This window comes from Colias croceus, chromosome 20, assembly GCF_905220415.1.
Source record: "Colias croceus chromosome 20, ilColCroc2.1".
NCBI lineage: Eukaryota > Metazoa > Arthropoda > Insecta > Lepidoptera > Pieridae > Colias > Colias croceus.
The window spans coordinates 9,251,550-9,271,419 of record NC_059556.1 but is presented as its reverse complement, the minus strand read 5'-3'; the positions used below and the strand labels follow the sequence as shown (position 1 = coordinate 9,271,419).

Below are 19,870 nucleotides of genomic sequence, written 5' to 3'. Positions count from 1 at the left end.
CTTGTAGGTATAAGTATATCTATTTCCATTTTCCCACATGCACGAATCAAAAAAACAATGAGACTCACTTTATAAAAAAAAATTAACAAATAAATAATATCAACATTCCGTTAATTATTCCATCCATTCATTAATATCATAACCTTTTAAAGCAACTACAATAACATTAGCATAACTAATTTATCTCTGCCCAAGGAACACTCGAAGTAAATCACGTCTCATAAACACACCGAACTAATATCATTTATGAACCATTATGTCTGTTTACAGTTCGCTGCGGATATATCAATCTCAAATCGAGTTCAAACTCGACTCGAAAGATCGTAAAATAAACATCGACACTCTCACAACACTAGCGTTTAAAGTGCTGACAAATTTAAAAGTGCGATTATTAAAATATGTGGCGAGCGAAATTGAACTGTAGCACTTTGATTTAAAGGTTAATGTTCGATTGAAGTGTTAGCAATTATGTTGGTCGTCTTTTAAGTGGTCGATGAGTGCTTTAGTGATTTTATTTGATTGTTTATTTGTGTGATTTGTCCCCCTTGTGCTGAGGGATTGGGAATTAAGAACCCGTATACGCACTGTGCGAATATGTATGTAATAATGCTTGATGTTTCGTGTAGGACAGAAAGTTGTTAACAATATCAATATTTGCACATAAAAGTTAGACAATGTAATCATTCACCACGCGCATTAGTTATTATATAAAGTACTTTAAATCTATTACTTCAAATTTTCTGGGTACTTATTTTAATATGTAATATGTTTTAAATGTGCAATGGCGAGTTTATTCCTTCTTTTTTCCCTAAGCTACCTATCATTGCAAACCTACTAACAGTTTTATCTTTATTAATTTAACAGTATATCACGGGGATATCTCTCGCACAGTGAGTACCACAATTATCGAACCATCAACAAACGCAAAGGTTAATTCGAAAAATGAAATGTTTGAGTTACGACATCGGACGCTTTTAATTTTATGTCTCACTCGATCGATATGCGCCTTAATTAATTGATAATTTTGTTAGCTGGAGGGAAATGTATTGTTTTATTTCAGAAAATTTATAATAAAATACAATATGGTGTTCGTATTTGTATTGCTCGACATTTGTGCGTGTTGTGCGATGCGAATGGTTGGATTAGGTATGCTTATTTTTGTTCATTTGTAAAAATCCAGGCTTACAAATTGGTAAAAATTTTAAATTTATAAAATATGTAAGTAAATAAGTATTTTGTGGAACTGTGCTATCTGTGCTTCTGCTAGAACGGTGAAGGAAAACATCGTGAGGAAACCGACATATCGAAGAATTAAAAAATTCGACGACATGTGTCATCCGCCAACACGCACTTGGCCAGCGTGGTGGATTATGGCGGATAGGAGGAGGAGGATATACATAGGAGGCCCGTGTCCCAGCAGTGGGAACGTATATGGGCTGATGATGATGAGACTTCATAAATATTAAAATTATTTCCATCATATAAATAACTCTTTAAGTACAACGCACAAACATCAAAAGGCAATGTTCACAAACTTTCAAACAATAAATATAACTAGAAATTTCACCTATAAATACCTCTCAACTAACCAAACTAAACGCATAACTAACAAAATCAAAAACATTCAAATTCCCTCTGATCATTGTGTAAATAAAGTGATTATCCCGACATCATAAAAAGGTAGTCACCCACGGAATTATTACAGTTAAATAAATAGCCGACTTCAAAGGAAGTTGTCTTTACAAATACCATTCATCCGTTTTATAATCCATCGCAGTCGTTAATAAGAGCTATTAAAATTGTCATCATTATTTCTGAGGATTAAATATAAAGATATACGCGGCGGCCATAAAAAGGTATATTTCTTAATCCGTCAAACAACATTGGGAGGTAAGAACTTAATTTTATCCGCGCACCGCGTGGGGATGCGGTGACCAAGCTTTTGGATTATGATGGACGGATGGGACTGTCATAATCTTTTATTGGTTTGTATAAGAAATATGATTATCGATTGTTGTTTATTACATATAAAAGCTTATTATAATGTAGCTAATATTCATAATTTTTAGAACATTAATTTTACTTATAATTTACATATAAGATAGATATGTATAAGAATTATAAACTAAAATTGGTGTAAAAAAAATGACCTGTTATTACGTTTAATAGTAGGTACATTGTAACATGGTTTTCACAAGCTTACAAATATTCTTCTCAAACGAGCGGTTATTTTTATAATATTTGATTACAGAATAAATAAAAAATATCATTCCAAAACAAATCCTATGTCCTTACAAAAAATCAAAAACAACTATTCACTATCCAAATCCATCTACAAAAAAATAAAAACAGTTAAGCCATCTTTTAAACGGTCTCTATCCCACATTTTACAAAGTAAATCAAAACGAAATACCAAAGCCGGCTTCCTAAAATTAAAACGTTGTTTTTTGTCTCCTCCCTCCCTCGGGCCACACCGCACCTCCGCACCCTGATTTAAATTAATTATGTTTAGCTAATGGCCGAATATTACAGCTTATTTTCGGTAAATTTTTCCGGTTTATTGTTTGTTTTTGATTGAAGAGTGAGAATAATTGAATCGTTTTAGATGCGTTTTATTTAATTGATGAAGTGGAAATGATGGTGCATGATGCATCTTAAAAATAATTGATTTTAGACATGTTAATAAAAATCATGTGATTGTGAATGAATTATAAAAAGTTATTACAAATTAATGATACCTACGCCTAGGTAACGTAGTCCAGTGAAGCATGTATTTAAATAACAGTCATTTCATTAAACTTATTTACCGCTTATTATTATCATCGCATAAAATATTCATAACATACTACGCTCCATAAAACCTCACATTTAAATTCAATTAAACATTCCTCTCAACTTTAACGTTAAATATCAGCGCTCAAATATGCTAGACACAATAAAATGGCTGCATTTAAATAAATACAATAAAAAACACTGTTTTCTTTGCTAATGAGTCGGAGTGTTTGATGCGCCGCTGTCGCCGCCCGAGCCGCCGTCCATCCATCAAAATTTAATAGTAAAACAGGGACGTACTTGGAGCTCAGGGGCTTTGGGGCCCCGCCCCGGTATGACTAGCCTCTTTGTTACAATTACCTACTAAAATGTTAATGTGTAGCCGTAATATATATAAATAATATCCAAGTTTTATTGCAAAGAGTAGTTTTATAAAGATTTGTTGAAGTTGAGTATTAGCGGCTAGCGCGCGTATCGTATAATCACATTTAAATACGATTAAAATCTATAGATAAAAAGATAAAATCATATCATTCAATTAAAAGGTAATAACATTACAATTTTTAAGATGATAAAACTGAACCGGTTCAATTCAATAATAACTTGTTTTAGGTGTAAATAATGACGCATGTTATATGATGGAAGATAACATTTCACAGATGTCACATTATTGATGCCCCAATCATTTACAAAACTAGGGCCCCATCTAATGTTACATCGCGGGGCCCCAATTAAAGTTTCCAAAGCGTCTAATATTAATTTAAATACCTCATTGATTGTAATCGGAGTCAGATTTGATGAGCCACCCGACTGATTGATTTATTCGAGATGGATCTATGTTTAAGAGCCCATTAAGTGTGCCACCGCACATTAGCTCAGGTATTTATTATTCGGATTTTATAGACTAGTGGTGCAACCCGGTTTTGTTTGCGTATTCTAACGTGGTAGAAATATTTCATTCATTGATGGTTAGAATGGTTTAGAGCTTTTTAACAAGCTTTTATTAGCTTCATCTGTATGTTTGTAATCATTGTAATCATTGTAGATACATTTGTATGTAACCGAATTCATTTTGAACTTCCTTAATGGAGAATAAATCTTAAACTTCTGTTTATAAAAATTCAGTAAATTTTTAATAATTATTTTTTTTATTATGGAGAAGAGGAATTTTATAACTTTAAGTTTGTTTGCATTTAACAGAAATAACTGTCTGTCTATTTCAACGAAGCTCCGAAACAGCTTAAATGACTTGAAACTGACAGTTTACTATAAATGTCATAGTGTAGGCGTACACGAGAATTAAAATAATTAAATAAACACCTTTACAATTAACCTTCATTTTCTAAATAGCAAAATTTCAATAGTATAACGCAAATAAAAATTATATTTAAGTCAATTCAAAAATAGACATGATAATGTAATGTTTTAATTTCCATACTGCTTATGAAAATTGATACTAAAATAATTATACATATCTATCAAAATATAGCCTCAATTTTCTGGTTGTAATAAAATAAACTTAACACAGTGTTCATAAAGACCAAAATTGTTTGATCTAAATTAAAACCTTCAAGGCGTTGAAGCCGTTGATCCGTTGCCTGGCAACCCTGAAAGCTCAGTCATATTAATATAACGCTTTTCGAAATTGAAACTTATTACCTATGTTGTAAGTCGAATTTCGCATGACATGTAATAAGTGAAAATAAGCAGTATCTATTTATATTTGATGGAACACATATCGAATTATTTTAAGCTGTTTTATGATTTATATTATTGTAATATGATATAAAATTGCTTGTCACAAATTTTGTTCGCGTTTTGTTCGTGTGATATTTAAATGTCACAAATGAATAATAACACACTTGTACAATTTGAGAATAATTTGGACTAAGTATAATTTATTTTAAAAGCTGATCTTATTTTTTAAGTAATTAATTGATTTCGCTTTTTGTTTGTTTATATCATAGTTACACCTAAACAAGCTAAAGTATATAGATTTATAAATGAATTCTAAAACACTAGTGAACCGAGTGAAATAAACTATCAACAAAATATATAACTTTGTCATATGGTTAAAGAAACAATTTTTTGATCAACGAGAAGCTGGGACTCACAGTGGGGGGTCAACAAAAACTTAACCAGCCATAAATTAATGGGCCTTTAGCCATTAAGCAATAATGATGAATTCGCCTTAAGTTATGTCTATTCTTTATTCACATTAACTGTTTAGTTTATCATAAAAGTGACCCAATTAAATAATATATGTATCAATAAACGGAATGCTAAATATTTCAATGAATATTTATTTCAATTATGTATATTGAAATCACTAATACATTATACCTGCGTAATAAAAAAATTTAAAAACTTTTTGTGATAAAATAAATGATACTTACTTAGTTAAAAATCTGTGCATTGGGCAAGAAGTAAGAACAGAGTTGTATATATGTTAGTAGCTATTAGTAACATATTAAACGGAATCACAGTAGTTAACTAGGTAAGTTTTCGTTTAACAATCAGACCAGCTATTCGCAACCATTACACATCTCAACTTCCACATAGTTAACAATACAAAAAGCATAGAACAATATATAATTTTTTGCACACAATCATTTCCTGGAGGCACCCCATCCCTGAATTTGTGACATCGTTAAGTCATAATTGACTCCCAAATTGAGAGCAAACACGCATCCCTTGTTGCGAAGGGGACTTATTTTAGCATTATATCACACTTGCAACGTTTTATAACGTAAATTGTGTGCATTGTCTGGATAAAATAATATTCGACACTGTTTCTATACCACTTGGAGAATATTCAATCGAGAAATTAACAAAGACTGTAGAAAAAATATAGGTGTCTGAATTTACAATCGATTCATTTTCAAATTAAAACATTTATTTATTCGGTAAGACTTCATCTAGAAGCCCTTTTGAATCGTCATAACATAAATTTACCATTTGCCACTAAATCTAATAAGCGAAAGTTTGTATGGATGTATGGATGTTTGTTACTCTTTCACGTAAAAACTACTGAACCGATTACAATGAAACTTAGCACACATATGTAACTTGGATTAACACATAGGATAGTTTTTATCCCGGAAATCCCAAGGGAACGGGAACTATGCGGGTTTTCCTTTGCAAACGCGGGCGAAGCCGCGGGCGGAAATCTAGTAAAATCATATTCGAGGTAATTTAAATTGAAGACAAGAATAGGTACCTTAACATTGCTACAAATACAAATGAATCTATCAATATTTCACGAAAAACTTCCAAATGATCCCATTTTATAATCATTTGTTAAAAAAATTGCACGTACTCATTGTATATCCAACAACACATTCTAGTACCGATCAACCGTAACACAATCCGCTAAGAATGTCCAAAGCGTTTAACCATATTGTCCCGTGACTGTTCTGTAATTAGTGCCAGATGGGCCCCGTCGCGGGGGACGCCACCTTGGTGATAGTATAATTATCTCTGGAGACCAGCTTAAGGTATGAGAGACAGCGGGGAACGAAGCAGTATGAAGATTTCAAGGATAAATGTATGGTGTAGATTGTAGAAGAAGGTAGCGTTGGATATGGAGCAGGATTGTAAGGGAAAAATTCTTCTGAAAATATCAAAGTTCGTTCTTTAAGCGTAGTAGTATGTGTAGTTGGTAATTTATAGACTATCTTTCGTATTTTGCCTTTGAATTTGTGTTTTGCGACACAATGTTTGTCAATTAAGAAACATCTACGCACATAAATTAGGTCATTCAGGAAGCTATATTGCTTGCTTTTAGCTGTTTATTTTCAAAATCGATTATAAATCATTAGCTCTGTTTAATTTGACTGAATAAATCGCACCCGCGTACAGCTTGCGACTAAAGAAGCTTTTAATTTGGTTAGATTTCTAAGAACGGCAGCGAGGTGACGAACCATTAAGTAATTAGTGGGCGTTTGTTCGCTCTCCTGCTGATGGATACGCGGCTCGTTATCACTTATTTATAATTCATCTATTAATTGTGCACGAGCTTGAGTGAGAGATTTGTAGATGTTTAAGCGCGGAAAGAAATTTCAGGACAAACGTTTTTTGTCATCAATGTGATATTTTGTTTGCGTTGTAGGTTTTGTTTGACATTTTTGTTGATTTAATTTTGCAGTCAATAGTGTACTTATTATCTTCTGCCATTAATTTTAAAAAATCCTCACCTGTGTTTCCGTAACATTAAGCAGCTTTGCCATATCAGCCCTTTCCCCTGACGACAGATACTTCTTGACTTCGAACAACTTCTCCAGTTCGAAGATCTGCCTCCCGGTGAAGGTGGTCCTGGCCTTCTTCCGCCTGCCAGCACTGGTGTCCTCCCCCTCCTCACTGGTCATGGAACCTTCTCCACCAAGAGGCGATCTGACGTCGTCTGTTGACTTCTTCCGTTTTATCAGCTTTGCGTCTGTAAAAAGGGTTGATTGTACTTAAGTTGTTTTAATTTGACGTGGTTGGGAATGAGAAAAGTCGTTTTTTGCGAAAAATAGGACGTTTATTTGCAGATAATTCAGAAATTAAGAAACTTTAATTTAACTTAGTAGTACCTCATCTACAAAATGGATTTGTCTATAATAATCTTTAAATTTTGTACATATTCTACAAAATTTAATTTTTTAAAACTAAAAAAAATATTTATCAAAAAGCTCCAAAGCACTTACATTATTTTACTTGCCGAAAACAATTTTTACATCGGTTATAATAATAAATAATTTATAAGCCAATAACTTCTATAAAAACAGAGATTCTAACGGAAATTGCAGTAATATATCATAAGGTATCAAGAATGAAGAATTCACCTACATTAGTCATAACTCAGTAATCGTGGGAAACACTTTATTGATGATCTATAAAATAATCTATACTTATATTATAAAGCTGAAGAGTTTGTTTATTTGTACGCGCGAGTCTTTGGAACCACGGGTCCGATTTGAAAAATTCTTTCGGTGTTCGATTTACCATTTATCGAGGAAGGCTATAGGTTATATTATATCATCACGCTAAGACCAACAGGATCGGAGCAATGTGGGTGAAACCGCGGAGCACAGCTAGTGTAGACATAAAATAAATAAATTAATCGAATGCTCATGAACGGCAATGACCAGCTACCACAGATAATATAAAACAATCAGCTACCATCAGTTCTATTGTTTTGTTATAGCTAAAAAGAAAAAAATGTAATGTGTGTAAATTGTAAATAAGAAAAATGTTTCCAAATTTGCTTCGCTAGTCAGCGTATTGGAGGGAAAATCAACTTCCTATACATACAACTTTACATGTAAATATTTGATTTTATTTACCAATCCACTACTCAACTACACAAATTAATTCAAACTCATTGATTATTATTATTAATTTAAGATCATAACGAATTTGTACCTACCTAACATTTACGGTAATAACTTCGAACCTAATTATTCCTCGTGCTAAATCTTAATGTATTCTAATATAAGAAACTAATTTAATCTCAGTATAGACGATTATTGGCTACACCGCTCATTAAGTGCGTGATATATTCGACAAAAAGCTGTTATGACTGTCCTAATGGTTCTGGCTGTATAATAAATCAGCTGAAAGCTTCCTGCTAAATGTGTCTGCATGTTTGATACTTGGTTACTCGGAAACAAAAAAAAGTTAACTGAAAAGTGTTAAGTTATCTTTGTGACGAGCTCATGAATGGCCATTTTTGTACAAAGTAAGGATTATGGGAATCGAAACCTCAAATAATAAGCAAAAAGTTAAGTGAATGAATCGCGGTTAAAATCTTTAATTTCTAAAATCTATAATATAAAAATGAATCCCAAAATGTGTTGGTAAGCGCATAACGTGAGAACGGCTTAACCGATTACGTTAATTCTTTTTTTATAATATTCCTTGAAGTTCGAGGATGGTTCTTATGTAGAGAAAACGTGAATATGTGCCACGGGCGAAGCCGGGGCGGACCGCTAGTGTATAATACTCGCGTAAAATCAAACTTAAGAAAATACTAAAAAGTTAAGCTATCTATTTATTTTTGACGATGACAAAACATTTAATATAGCTGTTAATACAGTTTGGAGATTAGATATCAGTATTACCCGATTCTGGGAATAATAAAAACAATCCTATTTACAATGAAGATTCCAAGAATAAGCAATCCATAATAATTTATGTAATGATACTAATAGATAACTATTTGATATAAAGTTGATACGAATTGACAATTAATTAGCTTATATTGCTGTGGATAATATAATCACTAGGTACTACCATGGACGAATATAAGATATTTATTGGGTCCATGGTACTACACTACATACTTAGTATAAAACTAAAGTCGCTTTCTCTGTCCCTATATATATGCATATGTATGCTTAAATCTTTAAAACTACGCAACAGATTTTGATACGGTTTTTTTAATAGATAGAGTGATTCTCGAGGAAGGTTATAGTATCATATAATTTACTAGCGGTCCGCCCCGGCTTCGCCCGTGGTACATATTTCGCAATAAAAAGTAGCCTATGTTCTTTCTCAGGGTTTAAAGATTGTCTGTGCCAAATTTCATCAAAATCGGTCCAGTAGTTTATGAGCCTATTCATTACAAACAAACAAACAAAGTTTTCCTCTTTATAATATTAGTGTAGATATGGTTTTAGACAAAGTGGGCGAAACCGCGGGTGGAAAGCTAGTAAGTATGTAGTAATATATCCGATCTTTACTGGATATGAATTGCACGACGATGCGAAGCATCAGAGAGTGCTTTACGATCGAAAAAATTTTTTCGCCTCATTTTTGCAGCTATTCTTATTATTATAGCCTTGTTAGTTCACGGAATGAAGATATTTTGCATACTATTGTCGAGATAATTTAATGGAGATTAATCCCATACTTTTTAAAAATTGATTTACTTCAATAGAATTGGAAAAAAACACCGAAATAGGTCAAAAAATTTTCCTGTCCGTCATGTGTGAAACCTGAAAACACTATAACTTGTGAAAAAATCCATCATTTGAGTTAATTTTTTTTTTTAATATTCTAATCGACGATTGTAGCTAGAGGTCACTGAATGCGAATGATTAATTAATTCAGTGTCGTTTAATTGCAATTAATAAAAAACGAAAACTACAAGACTGTATATCTATATACATATATATATATTTTTTTTTATATTTTATGAGTCGTGCACTTTTGGATTTTCCAAATAATTTCTATTTTTTTTTTCTTAATTTAATTAATTTTAATAATAATTAGCTGAATAGGTACTATCACTTTGAACACAACAAAAGAACTACAACAAGAAAATAATATAGGTAGGTATTTAATATTTATACTTAAAACAATCTTCGAATCGACTAACTACGATCTCCATTATTAAACAATTCAACAGATCAAAGCGCAAGTGTATACGCAAACGTTTAAAATAGCTGTAATTAACATCTATAAACAGGCGATAAATCGCGCCACAAGTTGCTGTGTGTTGCCGATCGTCCTTTCTGCCGGCAATTAAAATATTTGGCCGGTGGACAAGTATGCATCCCCTTTAAACGTGATATATCGTGTACTGATATAGTCCTAATGTTCATTCATACTTCGATGTTTATTTTCAACTAGCTATCGCCTGTGGTGGTGTCTGTAGTTCTGTACATTTCGATATTATCGTCATTTCAAGTCATTAGAGATTTTCAAATTAATATTATGTTGACTTTTTTTTAAACATGGTTTAATCAGAGCTGGAATTTATTTCAGAGCTGGAATAATTTAATTTATAGTTCAACTATCTGTGATTGATTTTCTTCTTTAAGATCAAAGCCACTGTTCTAAAGAAAAAAAGACAACAGACAGACTTTTTTCCATATTCCACAGCATATAAAGTACTTACAAAAGAAACGCATTCAGCACATAAAAGATAATTAAAGCCGATCGTATTGCCAACAATGGTAATGTAATGATCGCGACTACAGGCGCTACGTGAGAAAGTGCCGTGTGATGATACCTGTGTGCTGATGGTGATGAGCGACGCGATTTAATATGCTTTTTATTCATAGTCATTCCATTTCAGTGGTCATACCCATAAACACTTATAACGGTAGTGCTTTGCCGACGTTGAATATGAAATGATCATGAAAATTTTTCTTCACAATGACATAATATATTGTAGTACAGAATAAAATAAATAGAATATATTATATTCGAATAGAATAAATTATTCTGAACATGCAATAGTGATATATTATATATACATATTTTGTAATAGTGATTCACTTGGTGGAAATTATGTACAAACTTTTCTCCTGTCCGTGAAAACGAACACCTCGTTCTTATAATATTTATAAAGATGGATCTTTATAACGGTTTAATGATCGTAATAACGCAATATTCGCTCATAATATTATATTAAGCCCGCAAAACGCTCAACACACAAATTCGCTCACGAAATCGCTAATCGCTCCACCTATGTGATATGTCTACAACAAACGCTTATGCTGCTTATTCGAGAATCACGCGGGACTAGATATTAATTACATTTCTCGGAATATGACGCGCTACACTCTACACATTGTTCTGTACGAGTACTGAGTGTTTAGGTACGTACCGTACGTACTGTACGGTTTTTGTATGCGGTTTAATTGTTTTCGTAATGCGTTATGATATCTGTATGATAGTATTTTCTTTTTCTTTCGTCAACGTAGCTTTTAGGTGGTTTTAGTCTGCGAGGTGTTTTTCACGCTATTTAGTAAAATTATGAAAAAATGGAAAGGACTTCTTTACGCCAAGTTATTATTCTTTCAAAAAGTTTACAATACAATTTGTAATCATACAATTAAATGATTAGTTCATCCTTATCTTTCAAAATAGATAGAATACAGTACCTGTAATATTACAGTATTTTTTTTTAAATAACACCTCTCCATATTACTTTTGTTGAACTCGAACAATAACTATAATAGCATCCACTTAGTTTAAGCTAAACAAATTGTTTTTAATGAAAAAACTACTCAAGCCACAACACAAAATTCCAGAAAGTTCGATCCCTAAAGTCATCAAATGAAAAAAAGATAACATATTTAATATTTATCTGAAAAAAGCTTAAAAAAATTGCCATCTCTTTACATTTATGATATGTGCGTGTTTGTGACTAAGCATATGTATCTTTATAAAAAGGCAAGTGATTTAAATAGCCGTAGTCGCAGAGATCCAAGTAAACTAATTTTAAAAGGTAATCCTAGATTAAAAAAATATAATAAAAACTGTCTTTATATGAGTATAATAATATATAATAAAGTGCCAACTAAATTAAAAAACTTAGATACTAAATTATTTTTTAAAGAACTTCATAAATGGCTTCAACAGAAATGTTTTTATAGTGTTAAAGAATACCTAAACTCGTAATTAACATTGTCTACTTGCGTCTTAATTTAATAATGTATGTAATTTTTGTAATGAATATGAATGAATTGTGAAATATTAATTATAATAATGTGAATGAATAACAAATGAATTGATTTTAATAAAATAAAATTAAGAAGACATAATATGAAAATGTACCTATATCTCATGAAAAATGTATTTGCATGCCGTTGAATAACGGCTAAACATGCTGAAATAATGTATCTTATTCTTAACACCTATGTATACCATGTTTACTTGCAAATAAACGATTTATTTATTTATTTATTTATTTATTTATAAAAAAGTGACCTTTCTTCACGGAAGCTACATATCTTTGCAGCTGGGATTCATCCAAACTTAATTTATTTTGTTTGTCTTCCACCACATCTTTATTGGCGTTTCGAGTGACCGTTAAAACACTGTTTTGTTAATTCGCTAGGCTTCCAATAAAGTTTTATGTGCTTTTTTAAGTGACGCGCCGTTTCGGTTTGCGTGTTTCCTGTTTTTACGTTTATCTGTTTGCGTGTAATCACTTGATTATGTTGAATTACTAAAAAAATTGCATGCAATTAAAAAATGTTTTTTTTTTCGATATTCGAAATTTGACATTTACTTTTTTTTTCGATGATGGCAATGAGCGGTTTTTTTTGCCAGTGTCAAAATAAAACTTTACTTAATTTGTACAACAGTATAAAAAATTAAACTATTTATTTTATTATATTATGGTATAAAAAATCTAAATCTGACAGGAAAAAAACTAATCGCGACCCACAAAGAATCAATGAAAAGATTTCATCCATACCACAGATAATTAATCTGACACTATACTACCAAGATACGGAACACTTCTACAATCCAAATCAACACACACGAACAGCACACGAATATTCGCTAAAAAAAACGAATAAAAGTCGAAAATTACTCTTATCAATAACTCAAGTTTTACAGCAAATAAACATAATGGTTAAACAATATACACTATTGCATCAGCAAAGCAGTTTATTTGACTTCAAAGAGAATTTATTACACTATTAAGTGTAAAGAAAATAATTGATCGATGGACGATGTTTTGTTAATTTTGCTGCAACAAAGCAAGTTAACGGGTTTAAAACGGTGTTAATTTTAATTCCATATATTATTATTTTATTTAGTACCATCCTAATGTATTTTTATCTAAGTAATAATGGCCAGTATAATATTGAAGTAATTTTCCATAAATAGATACAACCATATTATTTATTATATAATGCAATCATAAAAAAGTAATAACACAGAATATATCGCTCCGTTTTAAAGAAGGACAAACCAACAAACTTCTCTTCATAATTTACCCCTAAACAGGGGTAAAATAATTTTAACCCTTCCTAACAAAGGACAGAGCCAAGACAATCATTAATTAACCGTATAAGCCGATTTCCTTAAGTAACTATCCGGAATGTTAAGTGCTATCATTTATGGCGCAGCCGTACTGTATAAAGGCTAATTGTTTATTAATTGCATCGTTTATAGAGTACATTCTTAATTGATATCTATGGTTCGTTTATAGTATAATTGCAAATATTATGTACTTACAACTACGTTTTTATGCAATATTATTTATCAGGTAGGTAGTAGCCGTACCTACATATTATGATTCAAATATATGTTTTTCTATGGTATTGGTAAATTACACATTAATGCGGCATAATTACCACAATTTTTTTACACATTGCTCGATTTTTTTTTTGGTTTCTCAATTACTTAACTACCTACTTATTAAAATGTTCATGTCTCTGTAAAAAAAACAACTTATAATACGTTACAAAAACAAAAACATACAATCAAACCAGGCCCTCTTTTTCGCAATCGGTTTAAAATAGTCTAGAATCTAGATATTTATAGCCAAAACAGTGCACTTATTCGCTGCTAATCTAGGCTAGTGATTTATCTAAGTACTGTCGAGTGGAGAAGATTAAAGCGATCGGAGGAAGCGAGCTTAAGTGTCCGCAAATATACACTTTTGGATGTGGTTGTACGCTGAGAGGCTAGAAATCTATAAGCTAGTATTTACGTAGTAAGAATTTAGTAATCTGTGCTAGTATAGTAGGTATCTGTGACTAATAGAAACTACAAGTAGTATTATGTTATCTGTGGTAGAAACTAATCATAATTATGTAAAAAGGTGAGATAAACCATAGTATAATGGATATACCTAAGTATAATAGATTGAACGCGATTTATGTTGAGTGTTTTTGTCGTGAAAACTTGCAGTGTTATGTTTTTATTTCGGATAAAACAGTAACCTATAATTGGCAAATAAATTAATTTGAATTTGAATTTGAATTTGTAAAAACCCATAATATTTTGTAAGTTTTTAACTCATCGTTTTACATGTGGATTTTTATAAAATGTTTGATTTCAGTTGTATTTTCTACATGAATTATTTGTCGTGGATTTATGGTAATGGTTTTATTTATTTATTGATTCATTAGATTATTATTGTAATATTTAACTTAATAGATAAAAATAGTATATCACCGCTCGCTCATGCCGCGTGAAGCATAGCATTAACATCTCGATCGAAAATCAAAATAACAAAGATATTTTAATTTTTCGACACATTAAGTTGATATGTTTTATATCTTTAATATGGGTAGGTACTCTGTAACCTAGAATATAACAAATCAGTCTAAACAAGACTTATTTTAAAGTTACTAGTCACAGCTCTAAGATAATTGAGTAAGTATAAAAATGAATAGGTATTGTACATAAAATACACCTACAATGACATTAAACGAAAATTAAGTAGGTATAAGTGAGTGTTACCAGCCATAAAAGAGTAATTCCCTAGTGTGGACGTATTAATTGACTGTAGCATTTACAAATCGAACGGGCGATATAGGGATGGCAACACTAGGAAATGTGCAATTTTATAAAACATTTATTTACCACATACATTCTCTTAATTAGGTATATTATCTTACTTTTTAATATAATTCACAATTTTAAACAAAATTAATATAATATCTATTGAGTCATCACTCATCAATTATTATATTTATTACCCAGTCTAATTCTAAGAAACTTTAAATTTAAAAAAAAATGTGTGCGTGTACTAGTGCACATGTAAGAAGTGAAACTTCTTTATGAACTTATTTTTCAAAAAATAATTTACTAAGTATATGCAACTTTACAGAAATACGTCGAATCACGCGTGGTAGGGAAAAGAAAAAGATGGCGCGTAACGGAAAAATGTCACGCGTAACGAAAAAATGTTACACTAAATTTTTTTCCAACCCCGATAAAGAAGTTTCACTTCAAAAATATCACTAGATTAGTGTACCAATGACAAAACTAATTATTCACGTCCAATCGAAGACAGCCTGAATATATCAACGTTTCAAATATCCGTGAAATATCCCCTACAATTGACGCGCTAACACCACAGACTTACAATAATCCACCTATATATATTATATTATCTGTATTAGCAACATTAATATTTAAAAATAAATTGGCAACCCCGACGACGGACGCAGCTGCATCGCTTGATAGCTTATTGCTCGGACATTCGAATTCCAAATTACAAATTCATATTCTACTATGTAAACTCGACGACCAGAACCGTATGTCAAAGCTATAAAGTCGAAAATTGATTAGCAGACATTTCGCGCGCTTCCATAAAGCTTGCAATACACGGATCTCGATTAAAACGCCACAATAAATGCAAGCCAAAGACTTGAGATTAGAATGGAGCTATTTTCGCCATGTAATAATTTGCTGGCCGTGTGCACTCTAACTCGTTCGAATAGAGGTTATTTTTGTTTGTTTTGTGCTTGTTTTAGAATCATGTTCGAATATTGATTGTAAAAGTACTAATGGAACGATTTAAGCTGAAGACATACGACATTTGCTTGGCACTTTATATAGAGTCTGTAAATAGCTAAGTACTTATTGTATCGTATATTATTGATAGTTTAATTTAACAACAGTGTTTTATTTGAGTGATGACGTACGGAAAGCAGTCTGGATGCATTTAGAAGAACAATTTTCGCGCCAAAGTATTATAACCTAAATAGGTAAGTCCATATTATTATTATCTATGAAATAAAATTGTTGTTTTATTGTTTAAAAATTTTGGAAAGAATTTGTACTTATTTCTTTCTTTCATTTCCAGTTTTAGAGTGTGTTAGATTTAACGTTTCAGATTAATTCGTAAAAATGTTACTTACTAAAATAGTTAGTAGGTAGTTACGAAACGATTAATTTGTTATGTTCAACTTATAAAGGTAAAACACCAACAAAACTAAAATACAAAATAATCAAATCATTCACAGTAATTTTTAGTTTTTACTACTTACAAACATTTAATTTGTCCATCTAAAGTTAGCCGACTCTAATAAATGTTCAAAAATAATTTGGTCACGAGCAAAACCGAAATATATTTCAATATTTAAAAATAATTTAAAGCATAATTGCATTCAATAAAACTAATTGCGGCGCATAAACGAACAAAAGCGTTGCATTTAACGACTTTAATACACGACTAAAAATATAAACACCAAGCACTGACCACTTTCCACTAATTGACTTTGATTTACAACTTGGCCGGTTTATAGTGCACTCGGCGCAAATGGACGTAACTCACATGCCACGCTATTGGAAATTAAACTTTATACATAAAACTTAAGATACAAATTAGTATGTCGGTATAGATGTGAGTGAATGATGGTCGCGTAATCATAAATCATAACACGTGGTTTTCAAAACTGGACCATAATCGATTTTAATAGAGTGCAATTTGAAGTGTATGTGCAGATATTAAAGGTTATATTTTATGTAACCTCCCCGCCAAAGTTCGTGGAAGCACTTGTTTATTTGTCAATGTGTGTGGGATTCAGCTACCGTCGATAAAATACCTCGCGATATTGGATCCTCAAATTGAATGCAATTTTAACTCCAACTCTAATAGGGCATGGGGTCAATGAAAATCTCAAATATTTGTCTATTCACATTAGTCTTTTTTGAGAGCTTTTGAATGTGACCACAGATCTAATATTATAAAGCTGAAGAGTTTGTTTGTTTGTTTGAACGCGGTAACCTCAGGACTTGCTGGTCGGATTTGAAAAATTATTTCGGTGTTAGATAGCCCATTTATCGAGGAAAGCTATACAGGGAGTCCCACTGTTGGTATACTAAGCTCAAAGGTGGTAATAGTTTTGCATATACGAGTACGTAAAAAATACTTTTAAAATTCCAGACGCATAAGGGGAATCCATAAAACTCTATGTGTACACCCATAACAATTAACAATTACTTATCAAAATTAACAAACTCCAAATAGCATTTTCTAAATGAGAAGAGCCAACAAAAAACTAATATCTTATTGATTATCATCATTCAAACTTTATGCGAGAGCGACCGTAGCGAAAAAACAATACAAAAAATGTTAAATGCGATAGAATCGTAGATGATCTGATAATTTGTTTCACCGGGCTTCGAATGTGAGACTAAATCGCTTAATCTATCAAGCGTTAACTATCGAGTTAAAGAGAAAGTGTTATGTACCTTTTGATTAAGCTTTCTCAATTTGAATATGACTATAGAACGTAGAATAACTTAACACTAGAGAAACGTGTTCTCAATTAAGATTATTAAAAGACAAACTGATTGAAACCACATAGCTAGTATGTACAATGTACATAGGTACCAATTACTACAATAAACAATTCAACAGACAACATCAAATAAAAAAAGTCTAAATCAAAATAAAAAAGCTTAAACGTAAACAATTCACAGTGAAGTATTTTGTTTTATAAGTTCAATATTTGTTTTGTATAAACACAATCCTCATTTAAGTAGGGTAATAAGACATTTAAGCGGCATCGTCTACGATTAATCGACGACCCATTAGGCTCGATTAATAATCGACTTCAAACGGCTGCCTACTCGAATGGTCTAGTCCAACGATACATAATACATTAATGTTATTGTTCATCTTTGATCAATTCATTGGAAATAGATTGGATGATTTATTTAAATCAGTAAGTGGAATACATCCAAGTATTCAATTTCCTATCTATTAGTGTGCGGATTCCGTATAATCTGTTTATTTTCCGTGTAATTTTATGATTATGACACAAATTTAGTACATATTATAACAAATGATAAAGGTGAAGAGAGAAATACACGCAACACGTGCGAGTTAATGTGCTATTAAAAATAATAATTTAAAGCTGTTAAGAGGTACTTATAATAAAATAATAATATAAAATTACAAATAAAATAATAATATAAAATTAATAATAATATAAGTTCACAGAACAAACAATTTTTACAAGAATGAAGAAACTGAAGACAGAAAAAAGCGGTGTTTATATTAAACCATAATCATGTACCAAGATACGTTCTCTTACTCGAATTTAGGTACACTTATAAGACCGAGAGGAATGAACACTTACCCTTATTGCACTTATCATCTTCACCCCACGCCTTCGGCACAGACAAGTTCAAAGGTTCATCCTTCACAAACACACTATCACTGTTCCTACTACGCTGCAGCAACTGTTCCTGTAACCTATTCTGCACCAGCTTGTTCTCAGCCCTATCCTGACTCCGGTCAAACCGTTTCACACTCATCAAAGAACTCACTGCCTTCCTGCTGTCCTCCCTGTCGTTCAATCCTAGGATATACTCTATCGTATGTGGTGTTGGCTTTTTAGGCGGCTTCCCGTATACATGCGGATGCCACGAAAACTCGAACACGTCTTTACTGTCATTGTCGTCACTTTTACCACCTTGTTCACTGTGCCACTGTTCAGCGTCATTATCGATAGTTTCTTGCTTTTCACTGACTGTGTCGTCTACAATAACGTCTCTATCGTCGTCGACGTTGATCTTCTCGTCGGGGCTACATATGCCCTCGTAGTCTGCGTACGCGTCCGTGCCTATGTCCTGTATGTCCTGTCCTATGGGGATGTAGCTGGAGACCACCGTTTGCATGTCTGTGCTGTGCGTGTCCACCGAATCTTGTGTGTCGCTCATCTGTGTCTCAATGTTTCGTTCGTGAATAGTCTTGCATGTTTGTTTTTATGATTGTATCGTTTAATAACTCCGGATTGACGGCTCTTTTGATCTCCTTTGAAGTGCTGAGCTTCCTGTAACAAACGATATGTGTTTGATTCAATTAGACTTGGTTTCAGTTATTTCGGGAGCTCACTTAACATTCGAGAATTGCAATTCTATTACGAATACGGCTGATTTATTACTGCCTTATTATAGTTGGGACATTATTTAAATAGATTGCTAATATCTGAGGAGATTGATCTAAGAAAATTAATTCCTATGCATGAAGAATATGTAAGAGGTACCTAGAACTAAGGACATAGTGATAAGTTTAATATATATATGTATGGTTTGGCGTATGCCGTAAATAATAAAAGAAATAAATGATATTTGCGTGTTAATAAATTTTTAATTATATTTGAATATTTACTACATAAATTCTGAAATTTCATACATATTAAAATGGGTTCAACAGCGTCTTGTCGCTAGACCTAAAGCTGATCGTTCTACAGATTCCCTATACCTCTAGTTTTTATTAAAAAGACTCATTAAAATGTAACAATCTATAACAGCTATTATATCCATTCACTGTTCTGTGTATCCATTACTATGTTACGGATTACCCTATGACCGAATCATTTCAACAACCTGCCCACAC

At 31.9% G+C, this 19,870-nt stretch overlaps 1 protein-coding gene across 1 annotated transcript in view; it reads right to left on the bottom strand.

Moving 5' to 3' along the window:
• The window catches only part of LOC123700849 (homeobox even-skipped homolog protein 2-like), a 51,228-nt gene that overhangs the window by 25,436 nt on the left and 5,922 nt on the right, over positions 1–19,870 (bottom strand). Inside the window, exons 2-3 of the mRNA XM_045648196.1 lie at positions 18,609–19,304; positions 6,969–7,207 (exon numbers count right to left, since the gene is read on the bottom strand). Of these exons, the coding sequence (XP_045504152.1) occupies positions 6,969–7,207; positions 18,609–19,191 (822 nt within the window). The 5' untranslated portion in view covers positions 19,192–19,304. The remainder of the gene's footprint in view (positions 1–6,968; positions 7,208–18,608; positions 19,305–19,870) is intronic.